Consider the following 21,897-nt stretch of genomic DNA (forward strand, 5'->3'; position numbering starts at 1 on the left):
GCGGATGAAAATGGCCAGTTGTGCAACATCTGTAATGTCCGTGCTTTCATCAATTGCAACCGAAAACGCAATAAGTTACTTTACTTTTTGCTTCAACTGGCTGTCCAAATCCACTGAAAGATCGGAAATCCTGTCTGCAACGGTGTTTCTTGTCAGGCTGATATTTGCAAAAGCCTGGTGCTTTTCAGGGCACACAATCTCCGCTGCCTTCATCATGCATGTTTTTACAAATTCACCCTCACTAAATGGTTTTGAAGCCACTGCGATTTCATTAGCAATGAGGTAGCTAGCTTTCACTGCAGCGTCACTGATGTCTCGGCTGTGAGTAAACACAGACTGCTGTTTCTTCAGACCCGCCAACAGTTCATTCACCTTCTCTCTTCTCCGCTGTCCTTGAAAGTTGTCATATTTGTCGGCATGAAGACTCACATAGTGGCGACGAAGGTTATATTCTTTCAGCACTGCAACATGCTGTGAACACACCAAACATACAGCTTTCCCATTCAATTCCGTGAATAAATAGAAGGCTGACAATTTTTCTTGGAACACTCTGCGTCCACTTTTCTCTTTTTTGACAGAGACATATTGGGGCAATGAGGGTGCCAAAGCACATAATGTTAAAAGTATCGCGGGCAAAACAAAGTAGCTCATCCGGACTGGCTGCACTTGCTTGACCTATTTGCTCTGCCCCAGTATAAACAGTTTGCTTGCTTAACACAATTGCTATTGCGCCATCCAGTGGACACAATTGGAACAGCAGTTTCTTTTATTGAAAAATTGCAGCTCATTTTTATACTTTACAAAATCATCTCGCGGGCCGGATTAAACCTGTTTGCGGGCCTGATCCGGCCCGCGGGCCGGACGTTTGACACCCCTGTTCTAGATGATTCTGTGTTTCCAACTTTGTGGCAACAGTTTGGGGAAGGCCCTTTCCTGTTTCAGCATGAGATTGACCACATGCACAAACGAGGTCCATACAGAAATGGTTTGTCGAGATCGGTGTTTTCAGAACTTGACTGGCCTGCACAGAGCGCTGACCTCAAACCCATTGAACACCTTTGGGATGAATTGGAACGCCGACTGCGATATACGAGATGTAATATGGTGTACTTATGAGTTATACATACCTAGCCTAGCGGTTAAGATCACTGGGACACTAACCGAAAGGTCGCTGGTTCGAATCCCCGAGCCGGCAAGGTGGAAAAATCTGTCGTTCTGCCCTTGAGCAAGGCAGTTAACCCCCAACAACAACTGCTCCCCGGGCGCCGATGACGTGGACATTGATTAAGAAAGCCCCCCCGCATCTCTGATTCAGAGGGGTTGGGTTAAATGCAGAAGCCACATTTCGTTTGAATGCATTCAGTTGTACAATTGTCTAGGTATCCCCCTTACCAGATCGATATATTCATTTTGTTATTAGTTTACCTTAGTATATGGCTCCCCCTCTTGCCCATTCATTGTACTGTAGCAAGTGTGTAGTCTTGAATAAATGGAGGAAGTTGGGCCTTCGGTAGGAGGAGTCTTAACTAGACTCGTCTTGACCATATGTTGCAGACCATACCATAGTATGTCTTTACAGTTCCAGTAATCGCAGCGGTCTAAGGCACTGCATCTCAGTGCATCTCAGTGCTAGATGCGTCACTACAGACCCTGGTTCGATTCCAGGCTGTATCACAATCTGGCCGTGATTGGGTGTCCCATTGGGCGGTGCACAATTGGCCCAGCGTCGTCCTGGTTTGGCCGGGGTAGGCCGTCATTGTAAATAAGAATTTGTTCTTAACTGACTAGTTAAATAAAGGTGAATTGTTGTTTTTTTATTCGTTTTGGTTAGATATAAAGGAAAACAAATAATTTATTGCACCATATCCCAAAATCTCCGTGAGTGCTTTTTGCCGTTTGGCTTTTGGGAATCTTGAATGTGGACTGTATGTGTTGGAAACAACCCTGCTTCAGGCTTGGGCAGTGGTTTTGGTCAAATGGTAAAGAAGTAACTAGAGTAGTACTGTCAAAGACGGGAGGGAGGGATACAGGGTTCGTGTGAGAGCGAGATTAGATGTTTGAGTCTGGGATTGGATTGTGTCTGTGTGTGCATGCATGCGCGCGTGTGTGTGTGTGTGTGTGTGTCAGAGAGGAAAGAGAGCCTGTTCTCTGGAGTAGAGTTAAGTAGGACGTTGTCTAGGAGACTGGTAGAAGGGGAGAACCCAGTGTGCTGCCAAGAATGATAACAGTCAGTGAGTCTCTCCCTCGCTCACACATGCGCACACACGCCATCTTTTTCACAAATGCTCGCACACACACGTCTCTAACAAACAGAGTGCACAAAACATTAGGAAAACCTTCCAAAGAGTTGCACCCCCTTTTGCCCTCAGAACAGCCTCAATTCGTCGGGGCATGGACTCCACAAGGTGTTGAAAGCTTTCCACAGGGATGCTGGCCCATGTTGACTCCAATGCTTCCCACAGTTGTGTCAAGTTGGCAGGATGTCCTTTGGGTGGAAGACCATTCTTGATACACACAACCGTTGCGTGTGAAAAACCCAGCAGCGCTGCAGTTCTTAACACACTCAAACCGGTGCGCCTGGCACCTAATACCATACACCGTTCAAAGGCATTTAAATATTTTGTCTTGCCCATTCACCCTCTGAATGAACACATACACAATCCATGTCTCAATTGTCTCAAGGCTTAAAAATCCTTCTTTAACCTGTCTCCTCTCCTTTATCTACACTGATTGAAATGGATTTAACAAGTGACATCGATAAGGGACCATAGCTCTCACCTGGATTCACCTGGTCAGTCTATGTCGTGGAAAGAGCAGGTGTTCTTAATGTTTTGTATACTCAGTGTATATGCTAATATGCATCTACTGGTATAGTGTGGCCATCTTTGAATGGATCAATGTTATTTCATCAATCTCTTAAGGGACAATTGTGATGAGTCCAAAGACCAAATTGAGTGAAACTGACTTTTAGTCCATGATAATATATAAAACACACACACACAGTACACACACACACACACACACACACACACACACAGTACCAGTCAAAAGTTTGGACATTGTAGAATAATAGTGAAGACATGAAAACTATGAAATAACATATGGAATCATGTAGTAACAAGAAAAGTGTTTAACAAATACAAAATTTTATATTTGAGATTCTTCAAATAGCCACCCTATGCCTTGATGACATATTTGCACACTTGGCATTCTCTCAACCAGCTTCATGAGGTAGTCACCTGGAATGCATTACAATTAACAGGTGTGCCTTCTTAAAAGTTAATTTGTGGAATTTATTTCCTTCTTAATGCATTTGAGCCAATCAGTTGTGTTGTGACAAGGTACGAGGGGTATACAGAAGATAGCCCTATTTGGTAAAAGACCAAGTCCATATTATGGCAAGAACAGCTCAAATTAGCAAGGTCAGTCAATACAGAACATTTCTTCAAGTGCAGTTGCAAAAACCATCAAGTGCTATGATGAAACTGGCTCTCATGAGGACCACCACAGGAATGGAAGACCCAGAGTTACCTCTGCTGCAGAGGATACGTTCATTAGAGTTACCAGCCTTAGAAATTGCAGCCCAAATAAATGCTTCACAGAGTTCAAGTAAAAGACACATCAACTGTTCAGAGGGGACTGTGTGAATCAGGCCTTCATGGTCGAATTGCTGCAAAGAAACCACTACTAAAGGCCACCAATAAGAAGAAGAGACCTGCTTGGGCCAAGAAACATGAGCAATGGACATTAGACCGGTGGAAATTTGTCCTTTGGTCTGGAGTCCAAATTTGAGATTTTTGGTTCCAACCGCCGTGTCTTTGTGAGACGCGGTGTGGGTAAACAGATGATCTCCGCATGTGTATTTCCCACCGCAAAGCATGGAGGAGGTGGTGTTATGGTGTGGGGGTGCTTTGCTGGTGACACGGTCTGTGATTTATTTAGAATTCAAGGCACACTTAACCAGCATGGCTACCACAGCATTCTGCAGAGATACGCCATCCCATCTGGTTTGGGCTTAGTGGGACTATCATTTGTTTTTCAACAGGACAATGACCCAACACACCTCCGGGCTGTGTAAGGGCTATTTTACCAAGAAGGAAAGTGATGGAGTGCTGCATCAGATGACCTGGCCTCCACAATCCCCTGACCTCAACCCAATTGAGATGGTTTGGGATGAGTCGGACCGCAGAGTGAAGGAAAAACAGCCAACAAGTGCTCCTTCAAGACTGTTGCAAAAGCATTCCAGGTGAAGCTGGTTGAGAGAATGCCAAGAGTGTTCAAAGCTGTCATCAAGGCAAAGGATGGCTTTTTGAAGAATCTCAAATATATTTTTTGGTTACTACATGATTCCATATGTGTTATTTCATAGTTTTGATGTCTTCACTATTATTCTATAATGTAATTTTTTTTTTTATGAATTAAAACAATTGAATTTTTTTTTATTTAAATTTTTGTCATTTAGCAGACGCTCATATCCAGAGCGACTTACAGTTAGTGAGTGCATACATTTTCATACTGGCCCCCCGTGGGAAACGAACCCACAACCCTGGCGTTGCAAGCGCCATGCTCTACCAACTGAGCTACAGGGGACGGTGTGAGTAGGTGTGTCCAAACTTCTGATTGGTACTGTGTGTGTGTATATATATATATATATATATATATATATATATATATATAATATATATTATATATATACACACACACACACACACAGTGGGGGGAAAAAAAGTATTTAGTCAGCCACCAATTGTGCAAGTTCTCCCACTTAAAAAGATGAGAGAGGCCTGTAATTTTCATCATAGGTACACGTCAACTATGACAGACAAATTGTAGGATTTTTTATTAATTAATTTGCTAATTATGGTGGAAAATAAGTATTTGGTCACCTACAAACAAGCAAGATTTCTGGCTCTCACAGACCTGTAACAACTTCTTTAAGAGGCTCCTCTGTCCTCCACTCGTTACCAGTATTAATGGCACCTGTTTGAACTTGTTATCAGTATAAAAGACACCTGTCCACAACCTCAAAACAGTCACACTCCAAACTCCACTATGGCCAAGACCAAAGAGCTGTCAAAGGACACCAGAAACAAAATTGTAGACCTGCACCAGGCTGGGAAGACTGAATATGCAATAGGTAAGCAGCTTGGTTTGAAGAAATCAACTGTGGGAGCAATTATTAGGAAATGGCAGACATACAAGACCACTGATAATCTCCCTCGATCTGGGGCTCCACGCAAGATCTCACCCCGTGGGGTCAAAATGATCACAAGAACGGTGAGCAAAAATCCCAGAACCACACGGGGGGACCTAGTGAATGACCTGCAAAGTAACAAAGCCTACCATCAGTAACACACTACGCCGCCAGGGACTCAAATCCTGCAGTGCCAGACGTGTCCCCCTGCTTAAGCCAGTACATGTCCAGGCCCGTCTGAAGTTTGCTAGAGTGCATTTGGATGATCCAGAAGAGGATTGGGAGAATGTCATATGGTCAGATGAAACCAAAATATAACTTTTTGGTAAAAACTCAACTTGTCGTGTTTGGAGGACAAAGAATGCTGAGTTACATCCAAATAACACCATACCTACTGTGAAGCATGGGGGTAGAAACATCATGCTTTGGGGCTGTTTTTCTGCAAAGGGACCAGGACGACTGATCCGTGTAAAGGAAAGAATGAATGGGGCCACGTATCATGAGATTTTGAGTGAAAACCTCCTTCCATCAGCAAGGGCATTGAAGATGAAATGTGGCTGGGTCTTTCAGCATGACAATGATCCCAAACACACCGCCCGGGCAATGAAGGAGTGGCTTCGTAAGAAGCATTTCAAGGTCCTGGAGTGGCCTAGCCAGTCTCCAGATCTCAACCCCATAGAAAATCTTTGGAGGGAGTTGAAAGTCCGTGTTGCCCAGCGACAGCCCCAAAACATCACTGCTCTAGAGGAGATCTGCATGGAGGAATGGGCCAAAATACCAGCAACAGTGTGTGAAAACCTTGTGAAGACTTACAGAAAACGTTTGACCTGTGTCATTGCCAACAAAGGGTATATAACAAAGTATTGAGAAACTTTTGTTATTGACCAAATACTTATTTTCCACCATAATTTGCAAATAAATTCATTAAAAATCCTACAATGTGATTTTCTGGATTGTTTCCCCTCATTTTGTCTGTCATAGTTGACGTGTACCTATGATGAAAATTACAGGCCTCTCATCTTTTTAAGTGAGAGAACTTGCACAATTGGTGGCTGACTAAATACTTTTTTTCCCCACTGTATGTATTGCGATTCGATGTTCCAAACAGATTGCTCACCATATGTCTGCTGCAGACTGACAAGGGAGAGCCATGAGAAAACAAGTTTTGATCAGTCATGGAAATAAAAGTGCTGAAAACAAATTGGCTCCCTATTTAAAAAGATGATGGAGAATAAGCTATGAAGGAAAAATACTGGAGTTTTGGTGCAGGTACAGACAACTAGCGCAATAATAATTTTGCAATATTGTCATAACGATACAAAATATCGTCAGAAATAATATCCCGATATGTAACTGTATCGATCCCCCCCATCACTAATAACCATCTGCATGATCTGGCTCGGCCTAGCCAGTATCTTGTTGGGGCATTTTAATGCTTTTAAGTTAATTGAGTTGCTGGCTTTCTGCATCCTCTGCTGCCTTTTAGCTTTGTGTGCTCTGGTGTAGCTAGGTTTAATGTTCTACTGTACTTGGCAGCACAACCCCCCCCACCCTGTCTCTCTTTTGGCACTGACAAGTGATGAACCTGCAGTGGTCTGTTTGGTTGAGGAGATGACCAAGAAAACCGAAGGGCCCACACTTTTGCCGATGCCACCTTTAGCCTAACAGTAAAAATCATAGTGATGGTAATAATTATTTAATTGGTTATCCCTGTAGGTCTAAGCGCTTAGATCGCAATATCTACAAAGCTAAGATATGGAATTGTTTTAAGATGGTCATAAAATGTATTATTTAAGCTAGCTATTTGATTTAGAATTTTAGGATTATGTATATATATTTTTTGGACCAGGACGACTGATCCGTGTAAAGGAAAGAATGAATGGGGCCATGTATCGTGAGATTTTGAGTGAAAACCTCCTTCCATCAGCAAGGGCATTGAAGATGAAACGTGGCTGGGTCTTTCAGCATGACAATGATCCGGGCAACGAAGGAGTGGCTTCGTAAGAAGCATTTCAAGGTCCTGGAGTGGCCTAGCCAGTCTCCAGATCTCAACCCCATAGAAAATCTTTGGAGGGAGTTGAAAGTCCGTGTTGCCCAGCGACAGCCCCAAAACATCATTGCTCTAGAGGAGATCTGCATGGAGGAATGGGCCAAAATACCAGCAACAGTGTGTGAAAACCTTGTGAAGACTTACAGAAAACATTTGACCTGTGTCATTGCCAACAAAGGGTATATAACAAAGTATTGAGAAACTTTTGTTATTGACCAAATACTTATTTTCCACCATAATTTGCAAATAAATTCATTAAAAATCCTACAATGTGATTTTGGATTTTTTTTTCTCATTTTGTCTGTCATAGTTGACGTGTACCTATGATGAAAATTACAGGCCTCTCATCTTTTTAAGTGGGAGAACTTGCACAATTGGTGGCTGACTAAATACTTTTTTCCCCCACTGTATGTATGTATGTATGTATGTATCACACACAGAGTGATGGGATGTATGGACAATATGGACAGTATATGGATAGAATATATAGTATATCTGAAGAATAGTATATGTACAGCAATAGTTAAATAGGATAGTCTTTGACTAGAATACAGCATATACATATGAAGTGGGTAAAACCGTATGTAAACATTATTAAAATGACCAGTGTTCCATGACTATGTTCATAGGGCAGCAGCCTCTAAGGTGCATGGTAGAGTAACTGGGTGGTAGCCGTCTAGTGACAGTGACTAAAGTTCAGGGCAGGGTACTGGGCGGGGGCTAGCTAGTGGTGGCTATTAAACAGTCTGATGGCCTTGAAATAGAAGCTGTTTTTCAGTCTCTCGATCCCAGCTTTGATGCACCTGTACTGACCTTACCTTCTGGATGGTGAACAGGCCCTGGCTCGGGTGGCTGAGGTCCTTGATGATCTTCTTGGCCTTCCTGTGACACCAGGTGCTGTAGATGTCCTGGAGGGCAGGCAGTATGCCTACGGTGATGAGTTGGGCAGAGCGCACCACCCTCTGGAGATCCCTGCGGTTGCGGACGGTGCAGTTGCCGTACCATTAGGTGATACAGCCCGACAGGATGCTCTCAATGGTGCATCTGTAAAAGTTTGTGAGGGTCTTATGGGCCAAGCCGAATTTCTTCAGCCTCCTGAGGTTGAAGAGGCGCTGTTGAGCCTTCTTCAACACACCGTCTGTGTGAATGGACCATTTCAGATTCTCAGTGATGTGTACACCGAGGAACTTGACATTTTCACCTTCTCCCCTGCGGCCCTGTCGATGTGGATAGGGGCGTGCTCCCTCTGCTGTTTGCTGAAGTCCACGATCAGCTCCTATGTTTTGTTGAGGGAGACGTTATTTTCCTGGCACCACTCCGCCAGGGCCCTCACCTCCTCCCTGTAGGCTGTCTCATCGTTGTTTATAATCAGGCCTACTACTGTTGTGTCGTCTGCTAACTTGATGATTGAGTTGGAGACGTGCGTGGCCATCTCATGAACCATAGGATCAGATGACATCAAATTGGAATGGTGCATGTCTTAACTTAGTTTGAGAGAATTTAAGGGATTGGTCAAAAGTTCTTTAAGAAAAATCTGATTTTATGTGTCCATTTAAACCACTGTAAATCCACTCCACAGTGGCCTATCAACTAGAAACTTGTCATCGGTATAATGGACGTCCCTAAGATGAACCACACTGAATTTGGTATTGATATTAACTCATTCTTTACATATGTAACGCTAATGCTCAAAATCATCATGAACCATATGTCACTCCAGAGTTTGTAATTAGACTTTTAAATCAGTCTAATGTTATAGAGATTTTTTTTTTACCTAAAGATGCACATTAACACATATGCTAATGTCAAAAAATACATAATTTTCTTCTCATGAACCATCAGTCAGAGGACTCCAGATTTGGCATATAGACTCAATGAATTAGCCTCTAATGAATTTGAGAATGATTCGCTGCTGTATTTAAAGTTGACCATGCTACACCACTAGATGGCAACATATCACACCAGGACTATAAGAACTGAACGATGGACATGGGGCCATGGAATTTGGTATGTAAACTTCATCTAAATTCTATGTCCTTAGACAGTCACTGCAACATTAGATGGCTGCACCAGACCAGTTGGTGGAACTATAGATGTCATTATAGATGTCACCAGTAGCACAAATTGGCTTGAGAAATTCTGGAGAATTGCCTTTTACTAATGGTGTACACACTCACCTGTAGTGTAATCACATTTGCATATTACAATCAACACAATTCCTAAACCTTACCAAATGTACCCCTAAAACACAAGTAACTACACGATGGACACGCTCAAAAGGAATGCAAAACGAGTCAAGAACAAAACAGTTACGAGAACAATTCTAAAACCACAAATCAAATTCAAACCATATTTGTTACGTAGACTTAACAATTTAATCTCTAATGAGTTTAACAAAATAAAGTCCCAGCATTCAAAGATGACTGCAATATACCAATACACTAAAGCTGAAAATAATTCACAAATCTTAACAAAACCATTAGTAAAATTGAACCCAGAATTGGTATATAAACTGAAGACATTAAGTAATGACTAAGAATGATTACCTGCTGCAGTCAAAGATAACCAACCTACAGCACTAGACTAAAATTCACTTGTGTCATCGTTGTGGTATTGAGAGATAAACATGTTAATGCTTTCTCTGATTGCACATAAAGGAAGATAGTTCCTACATGATAGAGTACTTGCTTTGTTATCCAACTGATCTTGTTTCCTTTCGGTCATCCTGTGAACCACATTCATTGCTGCTCGCAGCTACACTACATGACCAAAAGTATGTGGACACCTGCTTGTTGAACATCTCATTCCAAAATCATGAGCATTAATATGGAGTTGGTCCCCCCTTTGCTGCTATAACAACCTCCACTCTTCTGGGAAGGCTTTCTACTAGATGTTGGAACATTGCTGCGGGGACTTGCTTCCATTCAGCCACAAGAGCATTAGTGAGGTTGGGCACTGATGTTGGGCGCACCAATTCATCCCACAGGTGTTCGATGGGATTGAGGTCAGGGTTCTGTGCAGGCCAGTCAAGTTATTCCACACCAATCTCGACAAACCATTTCTGTATGAACCTCGCTTTGTGCACGGGGGCATTGTCATGCTGAAACAGGAAAGGGCCTTCCCCAAACTGTTGACACCAAGTTCGAAGCACAGAATCGTCTAGAATGTCATTGTATGCTGTAGCGTTAAGATTTCCCTTCACTGGAACTAAGGGGCCTGAACCATGAAAAACAGCTCCAGACCATTATTCCTCCTCCACCAAACTTTACAGTTGGCACTATGCATTGGAGCAGGTAGCGTTCTCCTGGCATCCACTCCAGCCGAAGCTTGGCATTGTGCATGGTGATCTTAGGTTTGTGTGCGGCTGCTCGGCCATGGAAACCCATTTCATGAAGCTCCTGACAAACAGTTATTGTGTTGACGTTGCTTCCAGAGGTAGTTTGGAACTCGGTAGTGAGTGTTGCAACCGAGGACAGAAGATTTTTACTCGCTACGCACTTCAGCACTCGGCGGTCCCGTTCTGTGAGCTTGTGTGGCCTACCACTTCGCGGCTGAGCCGTTGTTGCTCCTAGACGTTTCCACTTCACAATAACAGCACTTATAGTTGACTGGGGCAGCTCTAGCAGGGCAGACATTTTACGAACTGACATGTTGGAAAGGTGGCATTACATTTACATTTACGTCATTTAGCAGACGCTCTTATCCAGAGTTACAAATTGGTTCATTCACCTTATAGCCAGTGGGAAAACCACTTTACAATGTTTTTTTTTTTTTTTTTCATCCTATGACGGTGCCACGTTGAAAGTCACTGAGCTCTTCAGTAAGGCCATTCTACTGCCAATGTTTGTTTATGGAGATTGCATGGCTGTGTGCTCGATTTTATACACCTGTCAGCAACGGGTGTGGCTGAAATAGCAGAATACACTAATTTGAAGGGGTGTCCACATACCTTTGTATATTTAGTGTATATTTGATATTTGTAACCTGACTTGCCGGTCTTAATTGCCCCTGTGGGGATAAATAAAGTTGTATTGAATTACCGTTCTCAGCGAGTGGAGCCAGGACCTCAAAGATCAGTTCCTTCTTCTCGTGCTCCGCCTGCCTCTGGAACAGACGCACCAGCTCCTCAGCGATGTTCGTGGAGGCAAACTGTTCCTTACTGGACTCTGCAGAGAGGGAAGTTACATCAAGATGAAATGACTGGTCCAGTCTGTTTGTGCGCCAGCCAACTCTTCTCTGTGTTCATTCATTTTCATGCCGAGCATATGGCATGACAACGATCGAAGATTTGGCACCATGCTAAAGACATACACACCGGAATCAGTTTTCTGTCCCCGGTTTTACAAAACATTTGAATGACAGGAGAGCCCACGGTTCAACATTTATCTGGGGTTGACCTTTTCTTTATGCTCAAAGCCCAGGCCCCAGACAGCATGGTATAAAAGCTGAACCAGGTCCAGAATGGCGGGGTGGCAGCAGTATTCTGCTCAACCGTATAATTAATTTATAATACTTTTCCTTTGGTACAGTGAGGGAAAAAAGTATTTGATCCCCTGCTGATTTTGTACGTTTGCCCACTGACAAAGAAATGATCAGTCTATAATTTTAATGGTAGGTTTATTTGAACAGTGAGAGACAGAATAACAACAAAAAAGTCCAGAAAAACGCATGTCAAAAAATGTTATAAATTGATTTGCAATTTAATGAGGGAAATAAGTATTTGACCCCTCTCAATCAGAAAGATTTCTGGCTCCCAGGTGTCTTTTATACAGGTAACGAGCTGAGATTAGGAGCACACTCTTAAAGGGAGTGCTCCTAATCTCAGTATAAAAGACACCTGTCCACAGAAGCAATCAATCAGATTCCAAACTCTCCACCATGGCCAAGACCAAAGAGCTCTCCAAGGATGTCAGGGACAAGATTGTAGACCTACACAAGGCTGGAATGGGCTACAAGACCATCGCCAAGCAGCTTGGTGAGAAGGTGACAACAGTTGGTGTGATTATTCACAAATGGAAGAAACACAAAATAACTGTCAATCTCCCTTGGCCTGGGGCTCCATGCAAAATCTCACCTTGTGGAGTTGCAATGATCATGAGAACGGTGAGGAATCAGCCCAGAACTACACGGGAGGATCTTGTCAATGATCTCAAGGCAGCTGGGAACATAGTCACCAAGAAAACAATTGGTAACACACTACGCCGTGAAGGACTAAAATCCTGCAGCCCCCCTTCTCAAGAAAGCACATACAGGGCCGTCTGAAATTTGCCAATGAACATCTGAATGATTCAGAGGAGAACTGGGTGAAAGTGTTGTGGTCAGATGAAACCAAAATCGAGCTCTTTGGCATCAACTCAACTCGCCGTGTTTGGAGGAGGAGGAATGCTGCCTATGACCCCAAGAACACCATCCCCACCGTCAAACATGGAGGTGGAAACATTATGCTTTGGGGGTGTTTTTCTGCTAAGGGGACAGGACAACTTCACCGCATCAAAGGGACGATGGACGGGGCCATGTACCGTCAAATCTTGGGTGAGAACCTCCTTCCCTCAGCTAGGGCATTGAAAATGGGTCGTGGATGGGTATTCCAGCATGACAATGACCCAAAACACACGGCCAAGGCAACAAAGGAGTGGCTCAAGAAGAAGCACATTAAGGTCCTGGAGTGGCCTAGCCAGTCTCCAGACCTTAATCCCATAGAAAATCTGTGGAGGGAGCGGAAGGTTCGAGTTGCCAAACATCAGCCTCGAAACCTTAATGACTTGGAGAAGATCTGCAAAGAAGAGTGGAACAAAATCCCTCCTGAGATGTGTGCAATCCTGGTGGCCAACTACAAGAAACGTCTGACCTCTGTGATTGCCAACAAGGGTTTTGCCACCAAGTACTAAGTCATGTTTTGCAGATGGGTCAAATACTTATTTCCCTCATTAAAAATGCAAATCAATTTATAACATTTTTGACATGCGTTTTTCTGGATTATTTTGTTGTTATTCTGTCTCTCACTGTTCAAATAAACCTACCATTAAAATTATAGACTGATCATTTCTTTGTCAGTGGGCAAACTTACAAAATCAGCAGGGGATCAAATACTTTTTTCCCCTCACTGTATATACCCACAATACATAGTGACCTCTCTGCTCAGCTCTAAGACGTCCCACTACCCACCGAGCTCAGCCAGGTTTCCGAACGCGATGAGGCACATCTCTGTGAGGGCCGTGTTGTCTGAGTGGAGCCCAAGCAGCTTCACCAGGTTGGGGATCACCCCCATGTTGATCAGCTGGGCCTGCAAGGAGTCTGGAGAGGACACAGAGATATCAGAGGATAGGTAAGAGCACTGCCATCTAGCGTTTGGGAGGTTGAATTACAATAAGGACAGGAAGATCGGGGTGGGCAGTGTTTCTGCGAATTAGGCAAATTAACTAAACAAGCAGAAACACCCTGATTGTGTGTGTGTGTGTGTGTGTGTGTGTGTGTGTGTGTGTGTGTGTGTGTGTGTAATTTATGAAGGCACTATTGTCTCAGACCTAAAACTAAAAGTAGAGAGAGACATTATTGGGCTATGAAAATGTATGTCTGCCAGCTTTGCTCTGCCACAACACACACACACACACTAGTCAATAATATAATTAAAAGTGTAAAAAGCTAATGAAGGTATAAAGCCATATGTCTTAGAATTAAGTCTCAAGAGGATTTTAAAAAAGGGAAATTAGTTCATGCAAACAAGGAAACAAATTTGCACAGTTGAACCATTTGCTAAATGTAGACTAGCTATACAGTATATTTTTTAGCATGATCTATGTCATATACAGTATATCAGAGTGCAGATGTATTTCCCTGGTTGTAGTGAGCTCTGGAAAACCAGCTAGAAGAGCCTAGAGAGGAAAGATAGGAGAAAGAGTTGATTAAGTTGGCTTTAAGAGACTATCAATACTGACAAAATGGGTGGAGAGGGGAAGGCGAGGTGGAGAGAGAGGAAGGAGGGGTGGAGAGAGAGGAAGGAGGGTACAGGAAGAAAAAGGAAAGGAAAAATGACTAAAATGAACAAGCACGTTTAAAACAAAAGAAGAGTGGGAAGGAAGGAAGGAAGGATAAAAGGCTAGAAGGAAGGAAGGAAGGAAGGAAGGAAGGAAAGTGAGTGAGAAAAGGAAGTAACCAATTGAGAAATAGTTATATTAGTGAATTAATAAGGGTTCTCTCTGAAATACAAGCGGACATTTTTTGCTGGTAATTATTAAAACAACCACCATCAATTGTCATCCGCCAGAATTGTTATTCGTTCAAAATATTAGATCCTAACCATAATCCACATTAGGCCTCGACACAAGCAAAGGCCTACCGGAGGCGAGTGAATTCCAGAAACATAAACCAACTTGGGTCACAAAGTTATCATATCCCAAATGTACATTTACACAAAAATCTTGATTTCCATTTGTTAGGGAATCTTTTAGAACTAATTACTTCAATTTGCACAGACGCTGTAAAAACCAGTGGACGTGCAGAGCTTCAATCAATGTTAATGAAGGTTATATTAGCTGCGTTGACAGTTTACAAACAGCCAGCTGAAGGGAGTGGGCCGATGGCGGCCACACAAACTAATTTGCATTGTGTAATTGCAAAATGCTCCGGCCCTCACTGTAGTGCACAGAGTACACCAACTCCATTACTCTGACGCGTTAGATTCCGTATCCTAGTGTATAGAGGACAAGACTGTCTCTCTCCTCTCTTTACAGTTCCAAGGACGTGTAGAGCATGCTGTAATTGTATGCATTATTTTCAACCATCTCTTCAACTTTTTCAGCCTTTTGAGTGGAGACATTTGTGACAGCCTTTGTTTTATTGTAGCCGATGACAGGGCCTGGAAACATCAACTCTAGGCTACATTTCACACCTAACATCGTGCTAAATAATTCAATCGTAAATTGGGTAGGAGTGTTACATTTATAAACAGTGTTGAGCTGTATGTAATTGCACTAGGCAGTTATGTTACACGCTACTTGTTATTAAGTTACCGGTAACTTTATAGAGGCTACATGAAGTGAAGTTTGTCCTGTTTTCTCAAACATCCTTTTCATGGACTGGCAATAAAATGGCCTTATTCAAAGCTAAACAGATTGGAGGCCACAACCAAACGTAATTGATTAAAATGAGTCAAACCATGTCTGTGTGAGATATTTGAATGTGATTTGACTTGAGTCGATGCAGGCTTTGCTGAGCTCTGTGAAATGGTTTGATTTAGTGCCGTGATAGCGGTGCTTGGCAACGGAGGCTAAATGTTGGTGTCACCGGAAGTAGCACCGCTTCAAGCAGAGGACAGCGTAATTAGCATGGAAACAGAATTCCACACATCGTGGAACATTGACTCGAATGGGGATGTCCGTTCTAGTAATTATATTTCTGTGTAATCACAGCACTGTTTAATGTCTGATGATCTGATCGCAGATCATTGGGTTACAGAGAAAATCCACTTAGCTCCATGTTTGATTGGGGGAAAATAACAAGGCAAAGGAGGGAGGGAGGGAGGGAGGGAGAAAAAAGTGACATTGAGAGCCTGAGTTGTCGCTGACTTGCATGTGCCTCCCCTGAACACCACGTTTTTGATCACATTTATTTTTCCTCAGTCTATTTTCGACGGGGTGGACAAGAGTTGGGGAGTGACCTCGGAATGGTCAGGGATCGTACGGGAGAAGCGATAGACCGAAAAGTAATTATTGTTCTGCATCTTGCCCACGGAGGAGAAAAAAAGTTATAGAACTTGGCCCATTCATTAATAATTGACATTATTCAGAGAGGAGCAGTACATGGTGGAATCTCAGGGTGGGAACATAGACGAAAGGGGCATAAACGAGCGAGCATCACCCTCTCTAAACCACTAACCAGCCTGGGGTGTTTTCATTCATGCAAACCGTAGCAAAATTGTTTTGCAACAGAACAATTAACAAATGAATCAAGAGTTTCTTATGGGACAAATTCAGCTAGAACTCTCACTGTTTCGGCCCATTTACTTCCGTTTGGTTCCTAGTAATCTCGGTTAACCCAGAACTAAAGTCATGCGTAATTTGATCAGCTGTGTGACTTAATTCTGGGTCCAAACACCGGAACAACTGCTGCTCATTATCCTACGCATTCTATACCGCCGCGACAGATTCTTCGGTTTACGTTCAGAATCTTATTCTTCGGTTTAAGAGCAGAATCTGTCCACGAGAGATGAGGTTCCTAGTGAATACACTCCTGGGGAACAAACAGTCCAACCAAGACTAAAACTCAACTTTCTATAGTCCAATTTGGAAGAGGGAGAGGGTTCCACAGCAGCTACTGTAAATGTTTTACATGTAGACTCAGCAATATGACATCATCATACCCAGCGGGGCGACTTCCTGCTTACAGACCTCAACCAATTTCAAATCTGGCAAGACTGACACTATTGTCTCTTCCCAATGTGGGCATGCTTCAAGGGAGGACGCACATTGGGAAGAGTCAATAGTGGCTGTGTTGGTAGATTTGATTTGTTGTTTATGTCTGTAGGCAGGAAGTCACCCCTCTGTGTATGATCATGTCATATTGCTGAGAGTACCTTTAAAAAGGCAGTGTTAAGAGTTGTGCAGTAAAGTGACTTGCAAAGAGAAAATGAGTCGCTGCTAATCCCGAGTGGCAAAATTATTGCATCATTATGACAAGACTAGTTAGCTAGCACAGTTAAATGGTTCTAAACAACGTGTTCATTTGAATGAAAGATGCATATTTTACTGTGAGTCTACACCTGGCTCCCAAATGGCACCGTATTCTCTGGTCTAAAGTAGTGCACTATGTAGGGAATAGGGCTTCATTTGAAACGCAGCCTATTGAAACTGGAAAAGGGTGCTGGAAAGTTGACAGCAGAAGTGATCAATATTGATTACTCCGGATCTCGCACCTGGATAGACCATAGAGGCTTTGCAAGGAGGGTTGTGGGAGAATAGACAATCTAACTACAAACAAGAGAGTGCTGTGTAAAGGGGTAGAGAGAAATGGCTGCAATATAAGCTGTAGGGATACCACCACCACCTACCTACCACCACCAATTACAAGGACAAGACAAGCAGTCACTGCTTTAAGAGGAAAATTACCAAGGCCTCAAGCAAGATACAATAGAAAGCAATGGAAGTGGACTTCAATCAGACAGACCACTCTCCAAGGGACAGATATTGTACAATCCTCTTTAACCACCACCTCCTGTTACCATGGAGAGTAAAGGCTGAGTAATATAAACTTGAACATTGGCTGAAAATTCTAAATCTAAATTCGTCAAGACATTTTTAAACCTCAAAAGCGGTCTAACGAGTCCATGCCCCCACACCATCTATTAAGAAGACCCAGTTATGTGTAAATTCAGCTATATGGACATAATAGGCACCGTCTAATAGTTTTAAATTAGACGGTGCCTATCTTTCCAATTCATTTGGATTTGATGCATATAGCAGCTACAAAAGCTAATGGCGATCCAAATAAACAAGCACAATAGATGGCCTGGGACGTGGACTCGTCTCGCCATTAGATTACATTTGAGGTCTGAAAATATCAGACAAAACAAACTATCACTTTAAGACTGGATAAAAGGTGTCAACATTACGTTTAGTACTGCCACAGACACACTGCCAAAGTAGGGTGGCAGGTAGCCTAGCGGTTAGAGCGTTGGGCCAGTAACCGAAAGGTCGCTGGTTCGAATACCCGAACCGAAAAGGTGAAAATCTGCCGGCGTGCCCTTGAGCAAGGCACTTAACCCTGATTTGCTCCAGGGGTGCCGTACTACTATGGCAGACCCTGTAAAACAACACATTTCACTGCACCTATCCGGTGTATGTGACAATAAAACATCTCATTTTATCGTTAGATTAATTATTTAAAAAGTTTACTCTGTTTAGATTGGTTAATGTAGCTTATCCGGGGGGAGTTGGCCATTACCATTATCATTGCTATAGTTCATCAGCATGCCACAAAAGACAGTCAAGAGCTTTCCATTGTCCGGGTCAGTATTTTGGGAAAGTGACTTTATGTGTCCAGCTACTATCTGAGCCCCTCCCGCCAGGTCAACTGCACTCCTGCCCTCATCTGCAAAACAAAGAGGTCAGGGGGACATCAACAAAGAAGAAAAATCACAACAACCAACCTGGAAAACAAATCAATAAAGGGAGAGAAAGTTAAGCAAGCAGTAAAAAAAACACAAAATCACATAAATCAATAATAAATGCTATTTAAATATAACCATAAAGAATAATAATGATTAATCATAACATGAAAAAGGAGAGGCAAAACAAAAAAAAGACTAACTAGCATTAAATCATTACCGAAGCTCATACCCTTCATACAGAACTGGGAGTCATTCCATAGTGTGTTTCGTCATGCCCATCCCAGTAGGTCTGTCAGAGTTAATCGTGTAACTCCAGTTTGTAATTTTAGTGCACTCTTTTCTTTTGCGATTAATCGTAGTCTGAAATCATTCAAAACACACTGAAAAAAATGTAATACATGATCTATACAGCTAAAAACAACAATGCGACGTCAAAACAAGTTGATATTGAGGTTAAAGAAAGTGTGCTTTATAAATTTGCCTGATTTTGCTTACCATTACTTTGGACAAAACTGACACATCAATATTCTTATAATGATTTTTGTATAAAAAAAATCTTAAATTACAGCTTAATTTGATTAAATTCTGAATTTGCAATGAGTCACGATTAATCACAGCAAATCTTCCGATTAACTCAATAATAAATACAGCCCTAATTGGTGGACAATCGTTTGTCACTTGTCAGAATCACAGTCAAGCTCACACACAGTATGGTTATTAGTGGTAGCGACAACCATACTAGAGTCCTGCTAAACAGAATGTGGTTGAGTCATGTTATGCAAATGAGCATGAGTGAACAGCAAACGTATGGAGGTGGAGAGGCTGAAACCCAGCTGGATTGAGGAGAGAAAACGGCTGTTCTCTTTGTGAAAATAAAAGACCTGAAAACCAGACAGCCTAGGGACCATGGGAGTTGAAGTTATGTCATACCGAGTGACTAGTCTGTTTTTATGAAATCGTTTTTAGCAGACGCCTCATTGAGTAGCCTTAATTTGCACCATATTACTACAGATCACAGTACGTTTGTAGGATACTGCTCTGCGCGACATACCAAATCGACTACAGCCATGCAAATACAATCTTTAAAAAATGCATAGAATTAGCCGGTCATATTTATAGAACATTAAATGAAATAGGACTCAACCTCACCAGTGTTAGAAATGTGGTCAACAATGTCAATTGTGGTCAACTAAAATGGAGATTAGTTGGTGCTCCTGAGGTTTAAACTTTAAGGACATCACCTTTGCCTGCAGACATCACGTAGACAAGGAGTGCTTGATGTGCCAAGAGATAATGTAGCACGATAGAACATAGCCGTAGGGAGGCCATGTGCTCTCATGATAGATACACTGAGTATACAAAACATTAAGAACATCTGCTCTTTCCATTACAGACTGACCAGGTGAATCCAGGTGAAAGCTATGATCCCTTATTGATGTCACTTGTTAAATCCACTTCAAATCAGTGTAGATGAAGGGGAGGAGACAGGTTAAAGAAGGATTTTTAAGCCTTGAGACAATTGAGAGATGGATTGTGTATGTGTGCCATTCAGAGGGTGAATAGGCAAGACAAAAGATTTAAGTGCCTTTGAGCGGGGTATGGTAGTAGGTGCCAGACGCACCAGTTTGTGTCAAGAACTGCAACGCTGCTGGGTTTTTCATGCTCAACAGTTTCCTGTGTGTATCAACAATGGTCCACCACCCAAAGGACATCAGGCCAACTTGACACAACTGTGGGAAGCATTGGAGTCAACATGGGCCAGCATCCCCGTGAAACGCTTTCGACACCTTGTAGAGTCCATGCCCCGACGAATTGAGGCTGTTCTGAGGGAAAAAGGGGGTTCCTAATGTTTGCTATACTCAGTGTACACTAATGTGTATATTATGGTTGAATCTCCCCAGACTACAGACCAGGAATGAATTACTTTTCTTAGCCATCATCACCTAGAACTCGGAGGTGGGGATGACGTCCTTGTCAAAGTGGGTACAGACACTAATTCTCCAATTAACAAAGAATGGAAGAGTATTTTCCGTTTGTGAAAGTTACAAGCCACTTCATGTGACAGTACGCCAATGCTGGACAACAAAACGTCTGTATATGCGTTGTGGGAACATATCGATACATACAGTGTGCTTGACGATGGCAGACTAAATGGGGATGTCTGGAGCGTAGCTAGCAGAGGAAGCGTTATGGGCCTTGTCAGTATATCATTGTCTGTACTAGCTGTTTTAACACAGAAACATAACACATTATACAGTGTTATGTGTGCATGGCGGTGGCAGACAGAATGGGGTGTCTGGAGCGTAGCTGCCTTGCTGGCAGAGGAAGTGTTAAATGATCAGTCATCCTGTTCCTGGACATGCACAGACTGGTTCTCCACTAGTCTCCTGATACCAGCCAGCCATGACCCCCACATCCAACCTCAGCCTGGCTGGCACACCTGCCCCCTTCCTTAACAACACAACCATGGACAGCAAGAGAAAGGAGGGGAGCGACAGAGGAAGACACAGAGAAAGGAAGAAGGAGCGCAAGTGTGTGAGAGCGAGAGTGCAGGAGAGGGATAGAGAAAGAGAGCGAGAGTGAGAGAAAGAGCGAGAGAGAGAGAGAAAGCAAGGGAGAGGGACTAAACAAATTGGCTGGAATCTGGATGGCGTTGATGTACAATGGACAAAATGCTGGCACTGTTTTTCTGCTGCTAGGTCTGGAAGTTGTATGAATGCAATTGACAGTTGAAGTGGTAGGCTTGTTGTTGGGTTGATTACATTTTGAAAGGGCCAGAACCGGAGTAACCGGACAGCTAGAGTCCTTCTAAACTGATTTCTTCAGTGGTGCCCCTATTAAGTGTTGAAAACAGCTGCAGCTCCAACTGAGACAGACAGACACACACACATATACATTTCTGCCACTATGCCAAAAAGGCTTCACCAGCTCCCCCCACACTCATACAATGCACCAGAAACAACAGCTGCCATTATGGCCTCAACGCAACACACAGACAGACCACTAACCACTCAGCAAAACCCAACAATAGAATTCTCCTCAAATGTATTCACGACAACTCTTGATTACATCCCCTAAAATCTTTATTCTAGAGGCATTGGGGGAAGTGATTGTAAGCAGTTTTATCTTTGTGTGACAGACGTAGAAGGTCTGTGAGGGTGTCTGTCTGGGGAAAGAAATGCGGCTCTCAGGAGCTCAGGGCTAGACTGACTTTCGTACTTGTCGCTGCACTGGTCCCCTGTGGGAATCGTACCCACAACCCTGGCGTTGCAAGCGCCGTGCTCTACCAACTGAGCCACACGGGACAATAGTGTCATCTGAGAGCTGCTTAGCGAAGCCTCTTGCTAGTCCACAGATGAAAAAAATATGGATTTCATATTGATAAATCGGGTAGAAGCACAGACAATATAATGTCATGCTGGTAGGCACCTCACTCAGTATTCCAATTTACGGCCAGAGTATTCCTATTTACGGCCAGAGTATTCCCCACCTCCAATATATTCAGATGAGAAACAGGCTATATCCCATTATATTATGATGAACTAAGAC

General features: G+C 42.9%; 1 protein-coding gene across 3 annotated transcripts in view; it reads right to left on the reverse strand.

Moving 5' to 3' along the window:
- Nucleotides 1–21,897, reverse strand: part of LOC121571162 (rap1 GTPase-GDP dissociation stimulator 1) — a 59,130-nt gene that overhangs the window by 23,165 nt on the left and 14,068 nt on the right. For 2 of the 3 annotated variants that reach the window (XM_041882494.2, XM_041882495.2), the window contains 3 exons: nucleotides 18,183–18,329; nucleotides 13,410–13,538; nucleotides 11,285–11,410 (listed from right to left, as the gene is read on the reverse strand). In XM_041882494.2, coding sequence (XP_041738428.1) covers nucleotides 11,285–11,410; nucleotides 13,410–13,538; nucleotides 18,183–18,329 — 402 coding nt within the window. The remainder of the gene's footprint in view (nucleotides 1–11,284; nucleotides 11,411–13,409; nucleotides 13,539–18,182; nucleotides 18,330–21,897) is intronic. The other variant, XM_041882496.2, reaches the window with a different exon arrangement.

Source organism: Coregonus clupeaformis, chromosome 8 (genome assembly GCF_020615455.1).
Source record: "Coregonus clupeaformis isolate EN_2021a chromosome 8, ASM2061545v1, whole genome shotgun sequence".
NCBI lineage: Eukaryota > Metazoa > Chordata > Actinopteri > Salmoniformes > Salmonidae > Coregonus > Coregonus clupeaformis.